Below are 21,279 nucleotides of genomic sequence, written 5' to 3' on the forward strand. Positions count from 1 at the left end.
GGTGCAAATTAATTGGTGGAAGTAGTTTTAAGAACAGAAAATATTTATTTATATTACTAGAATAAGATTATACTGCTTTTCATATTTGTTTCTGAGCATAAAAAATGTTCCAAAGACATCCTAGAGATACCACAATACCATGCACAGCATATATTAAGATGCCAGATTTTTAAAAAAAGGTGGAGTTGAATATACCATAATTAAAACACACACATGCGCCCCGCGCACACACACACACACACCTGTGCCTGTGCTTTACCAGATAAAAATTAATCACATGATGTATTATTTTTAAAATGAGTCTGGAATATCTAAAAACAATATAGAACCATTCATATATAGTTCTGTAATAAAATGTAGATAATTGTTCAAATGTTTAAATTAATAAGGATTGAGAAAGAAGCAAATCCAAATTTGGGAAGAGAACATTATTTGTGCTTCTTTTGTTAATAGACTTTCAATGTAACACCTGGATTTTAAAGAGCACAGCAGAAACTACTCCATGCAGACCTTTTTTTTCTTGAATTTTTCTATATCCTTGGAATTTCCACACCTTGAAAAATTTGTAAAATTATGAGATCAAATTAACATTTATATAGTTTCACCAAAGTGGAAGTCCATGTTCACTGGATTAGATTACAGAACACTACTGTGCTGGTGGGGGAAGAGGGGAGAGGAGGGAATATGTTCACGTGTGTGGGTGTGTGGGTGTGAGTGTGCTCACGTGTGTCCACACACATGCATGTAAAGGTATCTATCAAGACTTTATACTGAATTTTAAAAAATTATACCGTAAGACTTATATGCCTCCCTTCAGTGATGTAATGTTAATTGTTGGATTTAATTTGGTTGAAAATAAGGTTAAACTCTTTATTACTATATTTTTCCTTTGTTATTAAAGAAAAGGCAGATACTGACCTATACTTCCCTACCATACTTCCATGAGTAATTTTTTTTTAAATTAAAGTTTATTGGGGTGACAACTGTTAGTAAAGCCCATGAGTAATTTTGATGTATACCACATTAAAATATCTTTTAGACTAACAGGATTTCTTAACCTTTTCCATGCCATGAATCCCTTCAGCAGTTTGGGGAAACCAACGGACGTTTTTTTCACAATATCGGTTCAAAATGTTGGTAATAAAATACATAGGATCATAAACGATATCGATTATATTGAAGTACAATCATCAAAATGTTTTAAAAACAAACTTGTATGCTTTTTTATTAATATAGTAAATAACGAGAGCTAGTGGTGTACCTGAAAGTTTACAGAAGTGATAAATATAACACTTGGAAGATGTTGGTGACAACTGTGATGTGATATGAAAATGTCTGTGACAAATGTCTATTGATGACAAAGTCACAGGTATTGCCAGTACTGCTGTAAAGTGTTCCCTACATTCAAATGGACAGAAATACTTAATATCATTTAGGATTCACAAGCCCTTAAAGAAAGGGACTTGGGTTGTGGAGCTAGTGAAAGGAAATGGCTTTCTAAACCTCTCATTACACCACCCAGGGTGTTACATTAATAATGAAAATAATGAATGAATCATTGGGTAACCCTTACAAAAGACTTTTGCAATATAAAAATTAATATAAGCATGTTTGTGTAGATTAATATGAAAGAGGATTAATTTGTAAAAGGAAATTAATATGTAAAAGGAAAATTAATATGTGTAGATTAGTATGTAAAAGGAAAACAAGCTGGACGTATAAGACACCAACTGTTAACAAGGATTATCGACAAATCTTGGGATTAAATTGCTTTTCAAAAATGTTTTCTTTATACTATCTGTATTTTCTTTTTGAGGTGAAATTAAAATAACATACAATGAACGATTTCAAAGTGTACAATTCAGTGGCATTTAATTAATTCACACTGTTGAGCAACTAGAGTTTCAAAACTTTTTCATCACCATTGAAGAACAGTTTGTACTCATTATGTAATCACTCTCCGTACTCCCCTCCCCTCATCTTCTGACAACCACTAATCTGTTTTCAATTTCTATGGATTTGCTTATTCTGGATATTTCATATAAATGGACTCATACAATATTCGATCTTTTGTGCCTGGCTTCTTTCACTTAGCATACTGTTTTTGAGGTTCATCCATGTTGTAGCATGTATCAGTACTTCATTTTTTTGTAGAGTGAAACAATAATGCATTTTATGTATACACAATTTGTTTACTCACTCATCTGTTGATGGACATTTGGATTGTTTCCACTTTGGGCAATTATGAATAATGTTACTATGAACAGTCCTATACATTTTTCTGAGTGGACATGTTTTCATTTCTCTGGATCTATACCTAGAAGTGGTTCATATGGTAATTCTATGTTGAACTTTTGAGGAACTGCCAAACTGTTTTCTACAGTGGCTGCGCCATTTTATAAAATTCTCACTGGCAATATAATGGGGTTCCTATTTCTCTGCATCCTAGGCAAAACGTACCTTCCTTTTTTTTTTTTTTATTGTAAGCATCCTAGTGAATGTGAAGCAGTATCACATTGTGATTTTAATTTGCATTTCCCTCATGGCTAATGATGTTTATAATCTTTGTGTGCTTAGTGACCATTTGCATATCTTCTTTGAAGAAGTATCTTTTTCTGTCCTTTGCGCTTTATAAAATTGGATTGTTGTGTTGTAAGAATTCTTTATATATTCTGGGTATTAAACTTTTATCAGATATATGATTTGCAAATAACTTTCCCCATTCTGTAGGCTATCTTTTCATATTCTTGGTAACATCCTTTGATGCACAAGTTTTTAATTTTTATGAAGGCTCAATTATCTATTTTTCCTTTGTTGCTCTGGTTTCTTTATTAGAGCAACCATGTGGTATATATGTATATATACATATACTTTTAATTAAAATAAAGCCTGTATTCTCACATGTAGTAACTTCTTACATCTTTTCTGTAAGAAAAGTATCTCATCATTACCATGAAGAAACTAAGGCTCTGATCAATTTTGTGATTTGCCAAAGAATGCACATATTAACTGTGACAAAATGTGCTGTCTCTAAATTCTAGGAAATAATGCTAGTTTGATACATTATAAGTAAACAATGAGTCATATGGAAAAACTTATGCTTACAGAAGCTAAATATTTCTTTCATTTTCTTTTTCTTTATTTTTCTTTCATTTTCAATTAACGTCAAATATTTGTTGATTTCTTCGCACATGTCAGGTGCTATTCTAGCTTCTGGGGATAGAACAGTGTAAGTGTTTTTAGGCTAACAAGAAGGACAAATATTAACTCTGAAATTGTAAGTATAAGAGGGAACCTACACTGTGCAATGGGAACACATAACAGAAATCTCCTCTACACTAATTTACCCATCCCCCCACCCTAGCCACCTGCCAAGAGCTCAGAGTACTCATCACTACATTTGGGCATACTCCACACGTGCCACTATCTTATATGGCATCACATGTTTTTTCAAACTGTTTCAAAGGTACAATTTTTCCCTGATTATACTGAAAGATCCTTAGGGAGGAATGCCATAAGTAATAATTCTAGTATCCTTCATATTTCATCAGAACAAGAAATAATTGTTGAGCTCCACTAGAATGGAGACAAGGAGATAAGAAACCAGGGCCAGTGAAACTTTAAGTATAAACTGGTGTGGTAATATATGAAGACTTTATAATAGATAAGTTAATGTTTATTCAGTGCTAATGCCTTTAGGAGATGGAGAGTCTTTGAGGAGTTCAAAGTTGACTGGGGTAATATAGATTGGAAAAGGTACAGCAAGAATTCAAACCCAGCAGTCTGAATGCCAGGGCTCCTGGCCGTAACCCCTCTGGATACTAATTCCTACTCAAGACATAAAACTTTGACGATTGTGCAAATATGTAGTCGCTAAACTGCAGACAAAGTTTATACACTCGCATATGTACACACGATACTACATGAATCAAAATCTCAAATTATGGTGTAGTGATAACTCAGGCTAAGGAAGAAAGAAGAAAGACTCAAAAAATAGGCAGCAAACCAAAAATACATGTTGAGTAATAACAATCCCCCCAAGAGGGTTCCATCTGTAATCTACCACAACAAATAATGTGGCTTTGAGGAAATGACATACTGGAGAGACTACAATGACATACTGGGGTATGCCAGATAATGCATACCCCAAACCTACCTTTCACATGCATACAATGAAAGTCATACCCTGGTTGTGCTGACCAGGCAGTTGACACAACGTAACCTTACCCCTTACTTACAAAGCAGTAACCTTGATGACAAAACCAAGCAAAACTGTCCCTCAGAATGGTATAGCTGGTAACTAGTGGAATTTTAAAAATTTTTATTTTATATACTATATACTATTTTAAAAAAAGGCAACCAAGTAAAACTTGTGGACTAGAAAATTACTTGCCCATGTAGTGACCTTGTGTGATTATTGTGGTGTGGCAAAGTAAGAATTTAACCACACGACTGTTCTACTGGGGAAAATGTGACTGCATATTTCTGAGAAACTGTGCCCTGCCTATATCTATATCCCTCACCATAAGCAATTAAAGCAAACTCAGATCTACAGTAGAAGTTCAAACATTGGATATTTTTTAGCAAATATGGCCTATTATCTATTAGTTGAAAAACCTCATCTTATCTTTAATGGTTTTATTTTTTTAATTTTCTTTTTAAGACTGTGTACTTTGAAACCACAGAAGAACAAATGTTTCATTTATATGGCATAGCAGACTGAATAATTTTTTAGCTAACTGCTAATTTCACTAAGAAAAATAAATTAAGAGAAAATTTAACAACTGTGGTGAAAATAACTCTAAATGTATTATCTTCTTCCTTATTTCCTCAATTTCACATGCATAGACCTAGTTCCAATGGCCTGTTTATAAGGTGGTTGTTTTAAAACTCAGAATGTGTTTTTTCACAGAAACTGTATCATAAGCAGAGGCTGGGTCCTCGGTCACACAGCTCACATTACCTGAGCAGGAAGAGCTAGAAAATGAACAAAAATAGCCTCACACACACCCTGCATTCTACCTACTCATTGGCCAAAGATTTCAGTCCCTTTGAACTCCAGGCCCCAAGCTGCTTCTGAGATTCCTTAGGTATGGAATCCACTGTGGATATAATCAATACACTTAAATATACCTCCTGGAGTCAGAAATGCCTGAGAAAGAGAAAGCCCAGCTCCCCAGCAGGCATCATGGGAAGTGGACTGGAGGCTGCCCATACCTTGTGCAGGCACATCTAAGAGCTTCCTGAGCAGGGGAAACAATGTCAGCATTTTTTCATGGTGACCATCTTCCCATGAGCACAGGAAAGACAGCCTTGAGCAGAGATACATAGTTTTGCCTCTCTCCCTTTCCCATCAGCTGTCGTTTCTGCTATCAGAGTGTCTGCCACTAACAGTCTCCCTGCTTGCAATTTGCTGTTTCCAATCTGTCATCTGAGAAATCAGATGACCAGAGCTGTTAGACCTATGTGTAAATTGAGAGCCAAGCTCTGAGAGATAGCCAGAGATCCTCTCCTTCAGGAGAGCATGTAGCAGGTTTCCTGGCAGCCATTTCTTTTCTTCTCAGAGCTTTTCTTATCTAATCCCCTGCTTGACAGTCTCAAAAAGCTGACCTCCGTCTCCAAGAGGTGTTCCTGTTGTATGGTACAGAGAACACACCAGAACAAGACAAAGAGATACACGTTTTAGTGCAGGCGCCCAACACCTAGCCTGGGGACCTTCAGACTCAAACAATCTCTGTGTTCCATTTCCTCCCTCGTAAAATGGGTATAACCATACAGAGTCAATGAAGTATAATTAAAAGTTGTGAACTGTTTAGAATTAGGTATATGAAAATGATGATCTTTAAAAATAACTATCATCATTCTTAGGGGTCTATTAACTAGGGTTGCTTCTGTAAATAAAGTTTTATTGAAACACAGCCTCACCCACTCCTTTTTGCATTCTATGGCTTATCTTATGCTACAAGGGCAGTCAGTGGTTGCAACAGAGATCACATGGCCCACAAAGATGAAAATATTTACTATCCAGACCTTTACAAAAACGCTTTTCTGAATTGTCTTATCAAGAAGTGTTTTATTTTCAAGCAAGTAAGATTTCATTTTCCCACAAAAAAAAATCCAGTTGCTTAATATGGCATATTTCATAACACAGGCCAGAAGCTTAACACAAGACCTTCAATAACAATGCTGTTATATTAACACACAAGAAATTCATTACACAAGTTTTTTTTTTCTCTTTCTTTTTTTTTTTTTTTTTTTTTTGCTATGTAAATCCATTACCGTGAACAGAAAAGTCCTCAAAATTATTTAAATTCAATTTGTAAAATGAACAATGTGCTCAGAGTTGGCATTTATTTCTGGTGTGCATTTTAAGAGGAAAAACATTAGTATTACATTACCCTTGTGTCTCACAGCAATGAGGGTGACAAAGCTGCCCACAGTAGTCAGTGCCAAACACACTGTGGCAACTCAAAGATTCATCAAAATGACATCTCCGATGTTTTCCTTTCCTAATCAGGCCTAAATATCATGGGACAAGCAGCAAATCAATGAGCAAAACGAGGTGCCCTCATCACTCCCACCCTGGCAGCTCTGCATTTTTAGCCAGAAGATGAAGGCCCTCACTGTGACATGAATCTTCCTCTCCTTTGGTTTTTACCTTTTCCATGGAGTGACGTGCCCATCTATGATTCTGAACCTCACCCTAGTATGCATCTGGCCATCCCACTTGTCACAGGAAGAAATGCCTCTTACGATTTCAAGATAAAATGGGCATGGGGTACATGGCTCTAGAATATACTTGCACATTCTATCAAAGAGATTTATGAATAAAGTAGGAATAGGCTGTTATAAAGTGTTTGTGAAAAACTGATGAAGTCATATTCGATCCTCCATGCCTGAGGGAAGGTGACAGGAACTGACCTACATCCACCCCACTCCTCTAAAATTCCATCAAGGAGGACTTTTGGCACAGCTGAGAATTAATTATTTTTGGCTTCAAGCCCTCGGCCTTTTTTTCCCCTAGTTCTAGGCCCTTTTCCTCCAAATTCTTATCCCACTGACACCTCCTATTTTCTCTCTATGAACTCTGGAGTTGCTCTAGTGCTGAAAGATCTGATAAATGCCTTACTGTCAATTTATTCCTCCTTCATGTATTCGGAGGAGGCAGAGTGCTGGAGAAATGGAGTAAAGAACAAGTCTGTTCACACATGGAACTAAGTTTGAACCTTTTAGCAAAGCTGAAAGGCAAAAGCCCAGGAAAAATTGGCTGGAGTATAAAATACACAGACTTACTTATACCTGAGGAGGTGAATGAGACATGCTCTGTGAACTCCAGAAGCTCCAGGGAGACTGGAGAAAAAAGCTAAGAACATAGCTACAATTGAGTAACCATGATCGAAGAGCCATTTCAATTGGCCAATGTTAAAATGAACTAATTTGTATTCAATCTACTAAAGCCCAAGACCATTTGGGATCGTTCGTTTGTTCATTCATTCATTCATTCATTCACATGCTAGGTGCAGCAGTGAACAAGCACATTCTGTGCCCTCATAGATGTATTTTCAGTCTAATTGTTTTGGTCTTAGCTGAATTTTTTCCCCCTAACTTTATGAAACTACAAATAGAAAGCTTCCTGATTCTGGATTTTTCCATCTTTACAGGAAAAGGATAAAATATAAATCAAGTACAATAAACATGATAGAAGCATCTTAGCTGAAATCCACCTTGGGAAGGAAAAAGTAGAACATTAAATTTTAAGCAAAATTGGAATTACAGAGTTTAAAGGGAACCCAAAACAAAGCTCATACCAGACACAAGACTAAAAGGAATAACACTAACTTATTTAAAAGAAATGAGGAAAGTTAGGCTGCTAGCCAGCCGCCTCCACAGAGCGCCGTGGGGCTCAAAATGAGATGGTCAATGGGAGGATGCTTTGACAAAGTGAAGAAGCCCATCACAAATGTGAGGGCATTGATACAATTATTAGCATCATTTTTACCAATTACAAGCTCCATCTTAGGTTGAGTTAAGGTTGTTTACAAACTATCAATGTAAATAACCAAGAGATAAACAGCCTCACGGTCTCGTTTGGAATAATGTTCTGTAAGTTAATTTGGCACCAAACATGTCCATGTTATTGGATATAGCAATTCTAAAACAAAGTTTTCTGTAGAAAACAATATAAATAACCCTCTATAGGAGCCTCCCGAGTTGAAGTACACTGTGTCCATAATGGCCACAATGCTGAGTATCATCCACTTGACAACCTATTCCATCGTTTCCCCATTCTTCTATGTCTTGCTCTGTGCCCCTGGCTGCTGCCTGGAACTGACCATCCTTTTCCTCAGACTGCCAGCTGAATTCCGCTAATGGAGGCGAGTATAGAAGGAGAGAAAAGAGAATTTCCCCCAACTCTCCTTTTGTCTCAGTCCTGCACCTCTGATGGGAGCTACTTCTATGAGTTTAGGGAGTGACCACTCCTCCTCAGCTTCTGCTCATTCTGAGTTCCAGCAACACTATTTTCTCCGTTTGCCACTTTGGCCCTAGATACTGCCAGTCTGGGAAACGGGGTTCTCACTATCCATTCCTTCTCTGTTCCCTAATCCCTATCCACACCCCTAGAAATAGTCCTTTCATTAAAGTCTCTTCATTTGACCCAGCTGGGTTGAATTCTGTTTCCTACCAGAACAGTGACAGAAACACAATATAGACATCTTTTTATTGACTTAGAAAGATATCAAGCACTATAGGTATTCATTTAAATCGTAACAGGAAGGCAGCACTATTACTCCAATTTGCACAGGCAAGGAAATTACATACAGCTTTTCCTTAGCAGGCCCGGAGGCAAGCAGAGGTTTTAGAGCCTATTTTATCCATTATGCTTAACTGTCACTCAGGTTGATAGATTACCTAAGAATTCTAAAACTCTCCTAATTTTGTGTATATCTCGCAAAGAACAACGGGGCCTCTCATATTGGTTCATCACTTATTAGCTGTGTGATTTTGTGCATTACAAATCAGAACTACAAATTCCTTATCAATAAAATGGAGAATAAGGTCTTTTCTTCCTATCATACAAGTTGTGACAATCTAATGGGAAAATGAACACGAAAGCCTGTCATAGCAGGAGACACATGTAAGGCTGGTTATGCTGCACCCACCGTATACCAGTACATCAGCCACCATCATCAACACACAAAAGTCAGATGTAAAGAATATAGCAGTTATTTTGGTGAAGTATGGTTCTAAACTATAATATTATATACTATCCAGTCTGTTAATAACACACAACATAAAACCCCCACTGATTAATCAATAAAAATCATGCAATGGTTTCAGTGAAATGTACTCTCCAGTGCACTCCCCTGACTTACATTCATTAATTACCTCACCTTATTTGACACGTTTCCAGCATTTGCTTGAAATGTGATACTCTCAAGTTACATAGCAAAACTTTCTTAAAAAGATTAAGGTCCAAACCATACATTCACTATGAAATCAAAAGTTCAGTGGAGCCACCCAGTTTTCAGTTTCCCTGACTCAACGTTTTTGGAGTTTTGTAATTAATTATATTCCATTATTACTGATCATCAATTAACTCAAAATGTTGCTGAGATGAGTATGCTGAAGAAGGCAGAATTTAATGATAATTTTAGACTAGTAGGACACTAAATTTCTCTCTTATTAATAATTAAAGTAGATAACTTATGTTTTTATTTATAGCTTCCAGAAATATCTGGCTCATTCCTGTGCACTGCCCTATCAGCTAATCATCAGTGGGTCAGGATCTGACTTGGGCTGTTGTGTTTTATTTTCCACACACTCCTTCAACACCAGCCCAACTAAAAGTTAAAGCAAGTGAGGTTATCACCACATATTATCTGGAATTCTCCATCCAGCCAAATGCTTTGATGTATAAATATACAAAGGAAGAAAAGGGATAACATTTCAATTTACCAGTTTCAATCTCCCAGATGTAAACAGAGTCATCTGCACATCCAACAATTAAAAAATTCTCAGCTGGGTGCCATTTTATCATCCTCACAGGGAAAAGGTGCTTCCGGGCACAAAAGAGGTACCTCTTCTCCTCAAGGTGAAGGAGAGCCACAGAATGGTCACTGCACACACAGCAAATTACCTGATTACTTCTCAGCTATGGAAAAAACAAACAAAACAAAACAAAACAGCATTCTTTGTAAGCAAATAGTAAAGAGTCAAATAGGTTCTTCACAATTAAATCAGATTTTCCCCCTAGTAACATAAAACTTTTGTTAAAGCCCCATTTACAAAACGACTTTTCTGCTTTGTACAGCACCTCTCCACATAACATTCTACATGGGAGCTTTAAACACTCAGTAGATTCTAAGCTCAACAATCTATCAGGAAGGTCAAGAGATGCAAGTGAAAAGGAGAATTCCAGTGCAGATCTACTTATAAGATAAACGAAGTACTTGATTGACTATCACTCAGCAAATTGAGGCTGCGAGGCAGACATTGGAAGTAACGCAGAATAAAATAAACCCCAGAACTAATTTGTTGCCACAAAAAGAAGCTATTTGTAGACACAAGCTTAGGCCCAAGAGTATCATGAGCTGGTATTTTCCACTTAAAGCCTCAAAATGTGATTTGGTGCTGTTCCCAGAACTATACAGATTCTAATCCAAACAGGAAACTCAATGTAGACACAATCTAAAAGAGGTAAGCATTAGATAGTTCCCAATGAATGGACAGTCTCAAAGACACAAGGACCAAAAATAGGCTCATGGGACAAAGATTCTTAGAGTACTTTTTAAAAAGTCAGCATCTGGTTACCTTGAACGCAAAGGTTAGGACAAAGATCATCCATGATGGGTCCTGCTGAGGCTAACCTGGGAGGCGTGTATAGGGCAGCTCTGTGCTTCACCATAAAAGCCATGCAATAGTCAGCCATGAATGAGGGTGGGTGGATGGTGCGGGGGAAGAAGAGAAGTGCAGAGTGGCTCTTCTCTCCTCTGTTTCATTTCTCATCACCTTGCTGTACAGATGCTCCTATTTTTACTACATCAACTAGTCAGAGTTTCAGCTGCTGTGTTTAAAGCATCAATTGTGATCCCCTGAGAATCTCCCAGTGCTCATCATTAACACTTTGTGGGGCACTGGGGAGAATGTTATTTTTCCTAATTCTTTTTAAGTAGACTACAGAAATCCTGAGGGGGGTTGGAATCACAAAACAGCAGGTGAGAGAGATGGGGAGAGCCTAGACTTATAGAATGGGGAAGATGGCACTGCCTCTTCAATATTACCTCTTGGAGAACCTGCTCAACCCACATCTTCAGAATGGATGGACAGCCCAATGTACTTCAGGGAACTTAATATACACAACTTAACATACACCCAACACGTGAACACAGATTCTTGTGCCGTAAATAGACATACATTAGAGACCCACACTAAGCCAATCAGAATCGTTTTTCTAGGCATTTGAATTGTAAAGCTAAAAGAAGTCATAGGGAGAAGAGAAAGGAGCAATTGCAGAAAAGCAGGCTCTTTTGAGGTAGGGAGACCTGAGTTTGGTTTCTGTATTGAAGTTCAAATTCCACTAGGTCCTTACTGTAGGGTTTCATAATGGATGTCTAAACATTGCCTCTTAGGCCGTTTCCATAACCTCCTTTTTTATCCGACTTGGTTTGCATGGGTCCTGATCCTTAGAGTTAAATTATCTATGACTGAGGCAGAAGTAAAAGGAGTCAGGAGTGCAACTGACTTGGACTTATGTCCTAGAGCTAAGAGAAAAAAAATATTAAAAAAAAAAAAAAGAAAGAAAAGGAGGGGAACCTTAGGAATAAAAGAAGTATCTAAATCACCACATGTAAGGTTTTTTTTTTAAGTCACTTAACTTTATTTCACTGTTTCTTAAATTATTTGTTGCTGAAATATGACTTTTATTATGTCTTACTACAAAAACATAGTGTAAGGTTTCTCTGAGTTTGCGATGGAGCTGATTATTTTATGTTATTACAGTGAAATAATTTTTACAAGCCAATCAACTAACTTACAAATGTGGGAAACTCAAAAGTTGGTTGTTCATATTTTAACAAATATATCAGCTCTATGGAATTTAAGTTCACATCGCATGAGAAAATTATACCTGAACGTACAGTGGTACCTCAGTTTTCTAAAGTAATCCACAAGCTCTGAAACATTCAAAAACAGCCGGCAGCTAGGCCTCAGGATCTTGCACTCAGGGGAAGCTGTGTGATATATTCGACTTCTGAGTCGTGTTCAAAAACCAAAGCATTTACTTCCAGTTTATGGCATTCATAAACCAAAATGTTTGTCAACAGAGATGTTCGAAAACCGAGGTACTACTGTGTTTAGTTTTGCCCAACACAAGTAGATGCTTATAAATTTGTTGAAGGCTGTTACTTGCTAAATGAAAGAACAAACAAAAATCTATTTAAGAAAAAGAAAATGTTATTATCAGTACTACTATAAAAGTAAATTGTTGAAGGCACAAGTTGATTTCTAATTTGTAGATTCCTATAAATTTGAAATGTTTTTACGTCAAGTGTCTATTACTTTTATTAAAAATGAAAAGATAATTCCATTAAAAATTAAGAGACAAATCTAGGGGAAAAAGAAAAGAATATAAGTACTTAAAGAGAATTAACTAACTTTTGTAAAGCAAAGAATTGACAAAACCATTGCCTTCGAACCAAATTATTTGTATAAGCTGTATTATTAAAATTCACATAAAATGTTAGAAAGGAATGCATAAAAATCATCCAGTTGTAATGTTATGTAACTTTCAAATTTATGTGATATATTTTACTCTTTATCTTAACTCACTCTGAAGTTCTCTGGTGACATCAAAAGACTTGTTACCGGACCAGCTTCCAAAAAGAATTTATGCAAAATTTCTTCAGTAAAGATATCCCACAAGATGACACATGAGTCCTGGTCCCCAGACACCAGCCAACTTTGGTCTAATTTTGAAGAGAGACCATGTGGGTAAAGTAATGAAATAACACTTTGTTGATGGCCTTTGAGAACTTTGTGAGGAAGGGAATCTGAAAAACAACCAAACACCAAATAAAACAAAAGTTATTTGTGTTCAAGAAATAGTCCTGAGATTGTATTTTATAAATGTTTAATATAAGAAAACTACATATAATTAAAGCTAGACAGTTGTCTAAAAAAATCAATAAACAACTCTTGGACCATCTCAAGAGGCCAGAGCATGCTTTTGATGAAGCACTGATGCTGGTTTTTCAGTCTACTAATTCTTTAAGAATTTTAGCCAGTTACCAATATCAGTGCATAAAATAGCAAACACTGTTCTAAAAGAGTAAATGAGTTTGAACATTTTGCCTCTACAAAAATCATCTGAGCACATTACCGCTGTCCTTTAAATTAGCATGACTAAGTCTAGTATAAAAGAAAAGTTTCATAGAACAGTTTTTGTTTTCAAAGATATTAGAGGTTACCTAACTCTACTTCTTCATTCAACACATAAGATATTTGAGGCTCAAAGAGGTTAAGCTGACTTGAATCCAACTATGAAAAAGCACAGCATGATGTTTTAAGAGCATAGCTTTGCTGTTAAACAAATCTGGCTTTTTCTGGGTCTGTTACTCAAAACTAGCTGTGTTACCACAGACTAGTTGTGTTTTCCTTCTAAGCCACAGGTACTGCATCTAAAAAACTGGGATAATAACAGCACTTACTTCTACAAGACTGTTGGGTAGAATAAATAAGATAATGCCCATAATTTTCTTAGTACTGGCACTTGGTAGGAAACTGGGTATTTCATACCACAGCTGTACTAGAACACAGCGCTATTGACACCCAGTTTCCACAGTGCTTCTTCATTAGCTAAACCTAAAAAAAAATTGGAAAGGACGACAGAGCACAAACTCTATTCAAATTAAAAATGAGTCCCAAAGAGTCATTATTACTTCCATTAAAGAATCATTAGCTGCTTCTAATCCATCAGGCATATCCTCACTTTATATCCCTTAAGCAAAGCAAGATGAATATTAATTCAGATTCTACAAGTCAAATGTAAGTTTCTGCTTGTTTTCTGGATGAGACAAATCAGCTTTGGTAAAAAATGCTAAGGTCTTAAGCTTTTTCACTAACTTTTAACAGCGGTCATTAGGCCATTCGGTTCATTGTTATTCACTACTCTGTTTTGGTCACCGAGTCCCAAGGGAGTAAGTTTTATTAAGTAGCCAAAGTAAGCTGAGAACAATAGTAGACATGTAACAAGATCTTTTTTTTTCTTAAGTGAAATTTGGTCTTTACCCTTAAGGACCTTGTAGTCAAGTAGGATCTGTACCATTAAAAAATGGGATACAAATATATCTACACATCTCCACGTCTCAACCATCTCCTACTTTTCCTTCTCTTACATAAGACAACTTACTGCTCAACAGTCTTTATTTAATAGATATTCAGGATTACAATGTACAAAGATATATAAGAACATATTTATATTTCATTAACAAAGAAAGAAAAAATAAATAAAACAGGAAGATACCCTTTTCTCCAGATTGACAAATATTTAAAAGTTTAATAGCACACAAAGTTGGCTAAGGTTGGGGGGTGGGGGTATTTGCATAGGTTGTTAGTGGATACACATGTATATTGATGCATGTTCTTTGAAAACCATTTTTAGATATATTTTCAAAATTAAAAATATACACAAATGTTGATCTAATAATTCTGGGAATTAATACTATAGATATACCCACATATATGTGCCAAGATAGCTAATTCTGCATTGTCTTAGACTAGAAAAGTTAAACACAATATTTTTACCAATTAAAATTATTATTAATCATTTTAAATGGGTTCATAAAGAATGTGCTCTAAAATATTTCTTTGAGAGGTGTTTAAGAACATTTCAGTAAATATGTGTAGATATGCTTCTATTTGTACAAACTAATTAAAAGAATGTATATTGCTGTGTTGGTATATGCTTATATATGCATAGAAAAATATGAGAAGGATATAAAGAAACTTACTATCAGTTGCCTTTGGTGAAGGAAACAGAAAGATCAAGGAAAGAGAAACATATTTCTCACTGTATGGCCTTCTGTTTGGTTTTAAAAATATATATTAAATATATATATATATATTTACACATATAAACATGTATATATATGCATGTTTTAATATTTCATATACCTATATCTATATCTATCTATCTATCTATCTATCTATCTATCTATCTATCTATCTACAGAGGGTGACATAAAATGTATACATATTTTGAGAAAGGAAAAAACTGTATTAAAATTGAGATACGCAATATATACTGATAACAAAAGATGAATACAAGTCATATGTATACACTTTTTGGCCCCCCGGTATATATATACACACATATATATATATATACCGGGGGGCCAAAAAAAAAAAAAATATATATATATATATATAATATATATAATATGTTATATATATTTATAATATATAATAAAAATGTACACATTTTTATTATATATATATATATATATATATATATATATATAAATGTACACATTTTTTATTAGAAAATGCCAGCAAATATTTTAAGCTTTGGCAATCTTCTTAGTATAGATTTTTTAAAGTTGAAATTTAGATAAATAAATAGGGTTGAATAAAATTCAATGACCTTTTAGTAAAGAACCACCTTCCAGAAGACCTGCTTTGGCAGCATTCAGAGCCTGCGTAATGAAAATTGTCCCATCTTCACAGCCACATACTAGTTTATCAAGACTTGGAACATACTCTGATGAAGTGATTACCACAGTTTCAGCTCCATCTTTAAACCCATAGAAATAGTCAACAATACTTTGTGACATGATATGATGTTTATCAAAATTATCTTGAAGGGTCCAGGTAGTAGTTATTGCTATCTCTAAAAGGAAAACACACAAAAAGGGAGAATTTGGTTTATATAGTCATCACAGATATTGAAAACATTATTAAGACACCATCTGTTGGGGTACATAGAGGCTCCTTTGCCATCCTAATAGTGGGTTATAGGCAGAAAAGTTCCCCTGCCATCCACTGTCTTCACTCAAAGTGCAACTTTATTGGTCCTCTGTTCTTCAAGTATCCTCAGAAGCATAGATGTGCATTAGTGCATTCATTTTAGACTTAGGTCAACTGGAAAGAACTGAGAAACTCTTACAGTGATGTAGAATGGTGGACCAATCTCATGAGTTCTCTACTTGCCTTAGCAATGTTAAGAAGGAAAATCGGGGGTCTTTTAGTTGTGTGAGATGAATGAAAGAAATTTATTCTTTAAATGTTAAGAGTAGAAATATCTCAAAATCATACCATAACCCCAGGCAACTATCTGTGGCTACCAAGAGTACTGATTACAATTTTATATACCATGTTTCCCCAAAAATAAGACCTAGCTGGACCATCAGCTCTAATGCATCTTTTGGAGCAAAAATTAATATAAGATCCAGTCTTATAGTAAAATAAGACTGGATCTTATATTAATTTTTGCAAAACTTATTTTACTATAAGACTGGGTCTTATAATATAAGACCAGGTCTTTATAATATAATATAGTATAGTATAATATACTATAGTATAGTATAGTATAGTATAATATAATATAATATAATACAATACAATATAACACCGGGTCTTATATTAATTTTTGCTCCAAAAGACACATTAGAGCTGATGGTCTGGCTAGGTCTCAATTTTAGGGAAACATGGTAGCTGACCACCTAAGCATTGGAACTGGGCCTCCAGCAGGTTACAGAAGTGGGAGAGGCTTGGCATCCAGGAGCAAAGATAGCCAGTTGAAGCCAACCTACCTCTCTATGAAAGGGGTTTTTCAACCTTGCAGTACACATGCCACAGTGACTGTGGAAATCTCAATCCCAAACCTTAGACTAGCTATGAGAGTTTTCATAAAGTTCTATGGTACTAATGATAAAAAAGGTTGACTACATAATTCATTCTGTTGCTGGAAGTAGAACAAACATGAGAAATCCTAGAGCTGCCATGACGCAGGCTCAGTAGTGGGCATGATATACTTTTTAACTGCTAAAGTTGACTTGTAAGAAACTTTTCCACATACCATACCAAGCTCTAAGTCTATCTCTTGACCCATTTCTTATTAATCTAGGTCTCAATGAATCATTTTGAAAACATATGGGACAGAAACACTAAAAGTACACAATACCAATGAAAATGGTAACTAATGGAAACTTGTGCTTAGAAATGCAACTATTAAGGACCCTGTGTCTGCTGTGTCCAGACACCCAGACAATGACTCACAGAGATGACACACGGATTTTGAAATAAGGTGAAAAGAGTTAGATGGGTTCCTCAATGTGGAATACATAGTCTCAGGAGTTTGAAAGTTCTCCACAGTACTGTTTACTTTGATGGTTTCAGTTTTTCATTTTAAGAGAAATTACAATAAGCAAATATTAAATCATTCACGTTGCAAAATTTAGTGCCCAAGTTTATCCCTGTGCTTGCTGCCCCAAGAAGCTGTACTAACCCCAGTAGAGAAATTGGTTGCAAAAGCACACGGACATGACAAATTGAAAAACATAAGTATGGTGTATCAGCCTACTCTATATTATTGTTGCCAGCATGAATTGTAGTATATGTGATTAGAAATGGAAATTGTCTTACCTCTAGGGGAACCATCAAACTTGGATATGGGAACATCAGGGATATGCCACAAAGTAATTCTTCCTGAGACTTCACCAGAGAAAAGTATTTTATAAAATGGCTCTTTCCTTTCATTCATGTAGCCCATGACAAAGGGAAGGCTCTGGTCCAAACAAAAAGTTATTGTTTATATAGGAAAATATCTAAGCATAAAATGCCAGTCACTGTTTCTCAATGGAGGAACAAGGTTTCATAGACGAACTAAATTAAAAGTTTCCATTTATTTCTGCTGTTTCAAAAATTTCAAGTAATTACAATCTCTTACTCAAGAAAAGTAAAATTTTATAAAATAAGAAGTGATGTCATCAGCTAGACTTCAGGGAGTTAATAAGAATATCTAACATTTATTGAACATGTTCTGTGTATGTATTACATATACTGTTAGGAGCTTTAACATGTATTTAACATGTATTCAGTTAAATAGTACTCAAGCTGGTACTATCATTACCTTTACAGATGAATAAACTGAGAGTGAAGAGCTTGATTTATCTAAGGTGATTTAGAGAGCAATGGGTTTTTGAATCCAGTAATTCTGACTCAAGAGCCCATATCTTGATGACAATACTTTACTGTCCACTAAGAAGACCTGATTTATTTATGGTCTCTTCAGTTCCAATTGTCAGTTAAAATAGCAACAACAAATATTTGTACAGTAATTTTGTGTTATTAAAATGCTTTCGGGCCGGCCCGGTGGCGCAGGCGGTTAGAGCTCCATGCTCCTAACTCTGAAGGCTGCCGGTTCGATTCCCACATGGGCCAGTGGGCTCTCAACAAAAAAAAAAAAAAAAAAAAAAAAAAAAAAATGCTTTCCTCTTTCTGTCGACCATTTTTCAGAATTAACATACTTGAATACAAATTTTCCAAGTACTCACAAAGAAAAACAAAAGTGAATCCATTAACTTATTAAAAATGTATGTTTGCATTATTATATTAATATAAATATGAATTCCATATTTATAATTTATATAAATGTCATATATTTATAGAGAGAGTTATAATTTTGCTGAGGCAGAATATGATTATTGGGCATCAGTGCTCTGAAAGACATGATTTCACTAGTGAGTCTAGAGTCTCTCTACTACTCAGTGCAATGTAGGTGTTCTTTGGGTAGACTTGTATATAGAGATTACGCACAAAGGAATAAAATTAGAAAAATAAAAACGACCTTTGATGTACAAATAAAAGGCACCCTGAAAAGAAAGCCAAGTGCTGGTGTTTGAATTAAAGAAGTCTAAGAAAATGTCAGTTCCTAGTCAAAAGTATATTTGAAGGTCTGGACTTGGGGACATTAGTGGAAAAATTCTATTCTGTATCTTCAGAGAATATTAAGGGCAGAAATACTGCTACATTTAATCCTCACAACAAAGCTACGAAGTAAATAAATATTGTTAACTCTTGTTACGGAGATAAGAAAACTAAGACAGAAAGAGAATAAGAAACTAATCCAAGACCATCCAACCAAGATATGTAATCCTCTATGGTCCCAAGAAATGAGAACATTGTGGAAGGAAAAAGAGCTCCAATGAAGCAAGTTCTCTGAATAAATCTTGTTTTATTTTGTTTTTGTTTTGTTTTGGTTTAAGATTCAGAAGGCCATTTGGGGTCTTAAGAGTTCTCATGGCCATCATTTTTGTATATGTTGGAATGGTATCGATAAAATTTGGTTAAGTTGGCTTTTCAAACTCTCTCAAACTTTGGAACCTAAAAATTGAAACTCCACAGAGGCTGGAGGATGACTGGAGTTGGGGGGGTGGGGCTCAACACAGCTCCTCCCTCGTAGCTCCACTGTGCTGCCCCTAATGCCCAGGCCCTCTGTGCTGATGTTATCTCCGCTGCTCTCCGCTTCTCACTGCCATTCCTCACTTGCTCACACCCACTCCTTGACACCTCAATCCTCCTTCCCACTCTACTTCTGCAATTCACCTGCACACCTGCTCACAGCCCCTTCTATGAATTCTGATTTTTCATCACAGGACCCAGGACCCATCACAAGGAGTACCCATCCTCCGAATGGTAACATAATAGTCACTAAGAGTGAATTCTCTTGGGCAAATGGCCTGGATTCAAATCCTGGTTTTAGCACATATGAACTCCATTGAAAGAGCTAATTACCTGACTTAGGTAATTTACGTAACTTCTGCCTCATGTTCCCTAACTGTGAAAGAAGGCTAAGAAAGGCACCTATGATGTAGGATTCCTGTCAGGATTAATGAGTTGATAAAAGGAAGGCACTTAGAATGGTTCCAGGCACTTGGAACATACTTAATAAATATTAACCATTCTTATTGTATACTTTCAGAAAAATTGAGAAACTCACTGCAAAGACCCATTACCAGACTCTGGGGCTGAACTGCCTGGGCTCAAATTCTGGGAATTGACTTCTCTGAACCTCAGTTTTAAAATGAGATCATGGTGGGAAGTGATGCAAACATACCGTGTGTATGTTTGACAATAGTAAGGACTCCAAAATAGTCCCCTATCATTATCACCATTGTCGGCACTCAAATTTCTTATGTGCAACCCTCAAGGTGTTTCTGTCTCAGTTACTCTCACCTCAGCGCTGCAGTCCTACTCCTCAGCTAAGACCCCGGGAAGCCCAGCTCCTCATCTTAATAGCCCGGTGCCCTGCCACCAGCCTCAGGGAGCATCAGCTGTGGTCTGATGCCAGGGAGACTCTCATAAAGCTACTGGAAGGAAGGCGGAGTCCGCATTCTTGCTACTACAACTCCATCAGTAGGTACGTTCCCTACATCACCAATGATAACTCTGAGAACATGTGACTCTCAAATCTTAATTTAATTCTATGGTATTGATCCCCCCCAAAAAAGTCCAGTCAATACTACATGTTTACACAGCACCCTTTTCTAAGCCCATTATGTCTATCAAATTCATCTCCCCACCCCACCAAAATGCCTTCATTACCTTCTAAAGGCAAGAGCGACTAAGAAGTCGTATTTAGTGAATAAGGGTGATTTAGTGAATATGGGTGTTGTTTGAATAAAAGAATAATGTCTGACTTTAATTTCTTGGCTGGATAAAGGGCACGGAAGAGTGCCCTTTATCCAGGATGAGTACACCATCTTCTTTCAGTTTCAGACTATCCTATTCATATTTCACTGGCTTCCAAACACTTACCACTTTTAAAATACAAAAACAACTGTGGTTGTCTCAATAACAATTATTGATAGAAGACCCAGTCTTTATCTGCACATTTTGAGAAACAATGTAAGGTAGCATTTCATAAGATTAGTATTTTTTAAGTTAATTTTTAACTGCCGTACTTTTTCCTCATAGTAATGTATATATTGATATTTACAGTAGACTACAAGTTCCTATTTAACTTTCAGGGGAATTTGCGCTTTATAAAAATGCATTCTGGAGCTAAAAAGGAAGAAAACAGGTCTTTTTAAAGTAACTAAAATGCCTTTCTGAGTAAGCCGCACTACGGCTGTTGTGATCAACAGCAACCCAAAGCTCTATGGAAGCCCACAAATGACTTTGGAAATAACTGCTGGATGCCATAATTCTAAAGTTTGCCTAGGCCCCAGTAGTACCTGGAGTTCTCATTTTTGGCTGACAGTTTCTTAATCAAGCTTTTGC

The 21,279-nt window shown here is 36.0% G+C and overlaps 1 protein-coding gene across 1 annotated transcript in view; it reads right to left on the minus strand.

The window, feature by feature from the left end:
• The window catches only part of WDR72 (WD repeat domain 72), a 203,466-nt gene that overhangs the window by 135,979 nt on the left and 46,208 nt on the right, over nt 1-21,279 (minus strand). The window contains exons 10-13 of the mRNA XM_081047302.1: nt 17,641-17,782; nt 15,641-15,886; nt 12,829-13,049; nt 9,958-10,153 (exon numbers count right to left, since the gene is read on the minus strand). Of these exons, the coding sequence (XP_080903428.1) occupies nt 9,958-10,153; nt 12,829-13,049; nt 15,641-15,886; nt 17,641-17,782 (805 nt within the window). The remainder of the gene's footprint in view (nt 1-9,957; nt 10,154-12,828; nt 13,050-15,640; nt 15,887-17,640; nt 17,783-21,279) is intronic.

Source organism: Rhinolophus hipposideros (genome assembly GCF_964194185.1).
Source record: "Rhinolophus hipposideros genome assembly, chromosome: 5".
NCBI classification, from domain to species: Eukaryota; Metazoa; Chordata; class Mammalia; order Chiroptera; family Rhinolophidae; genus Rhinolophus; species Rhinolophus hipposideros.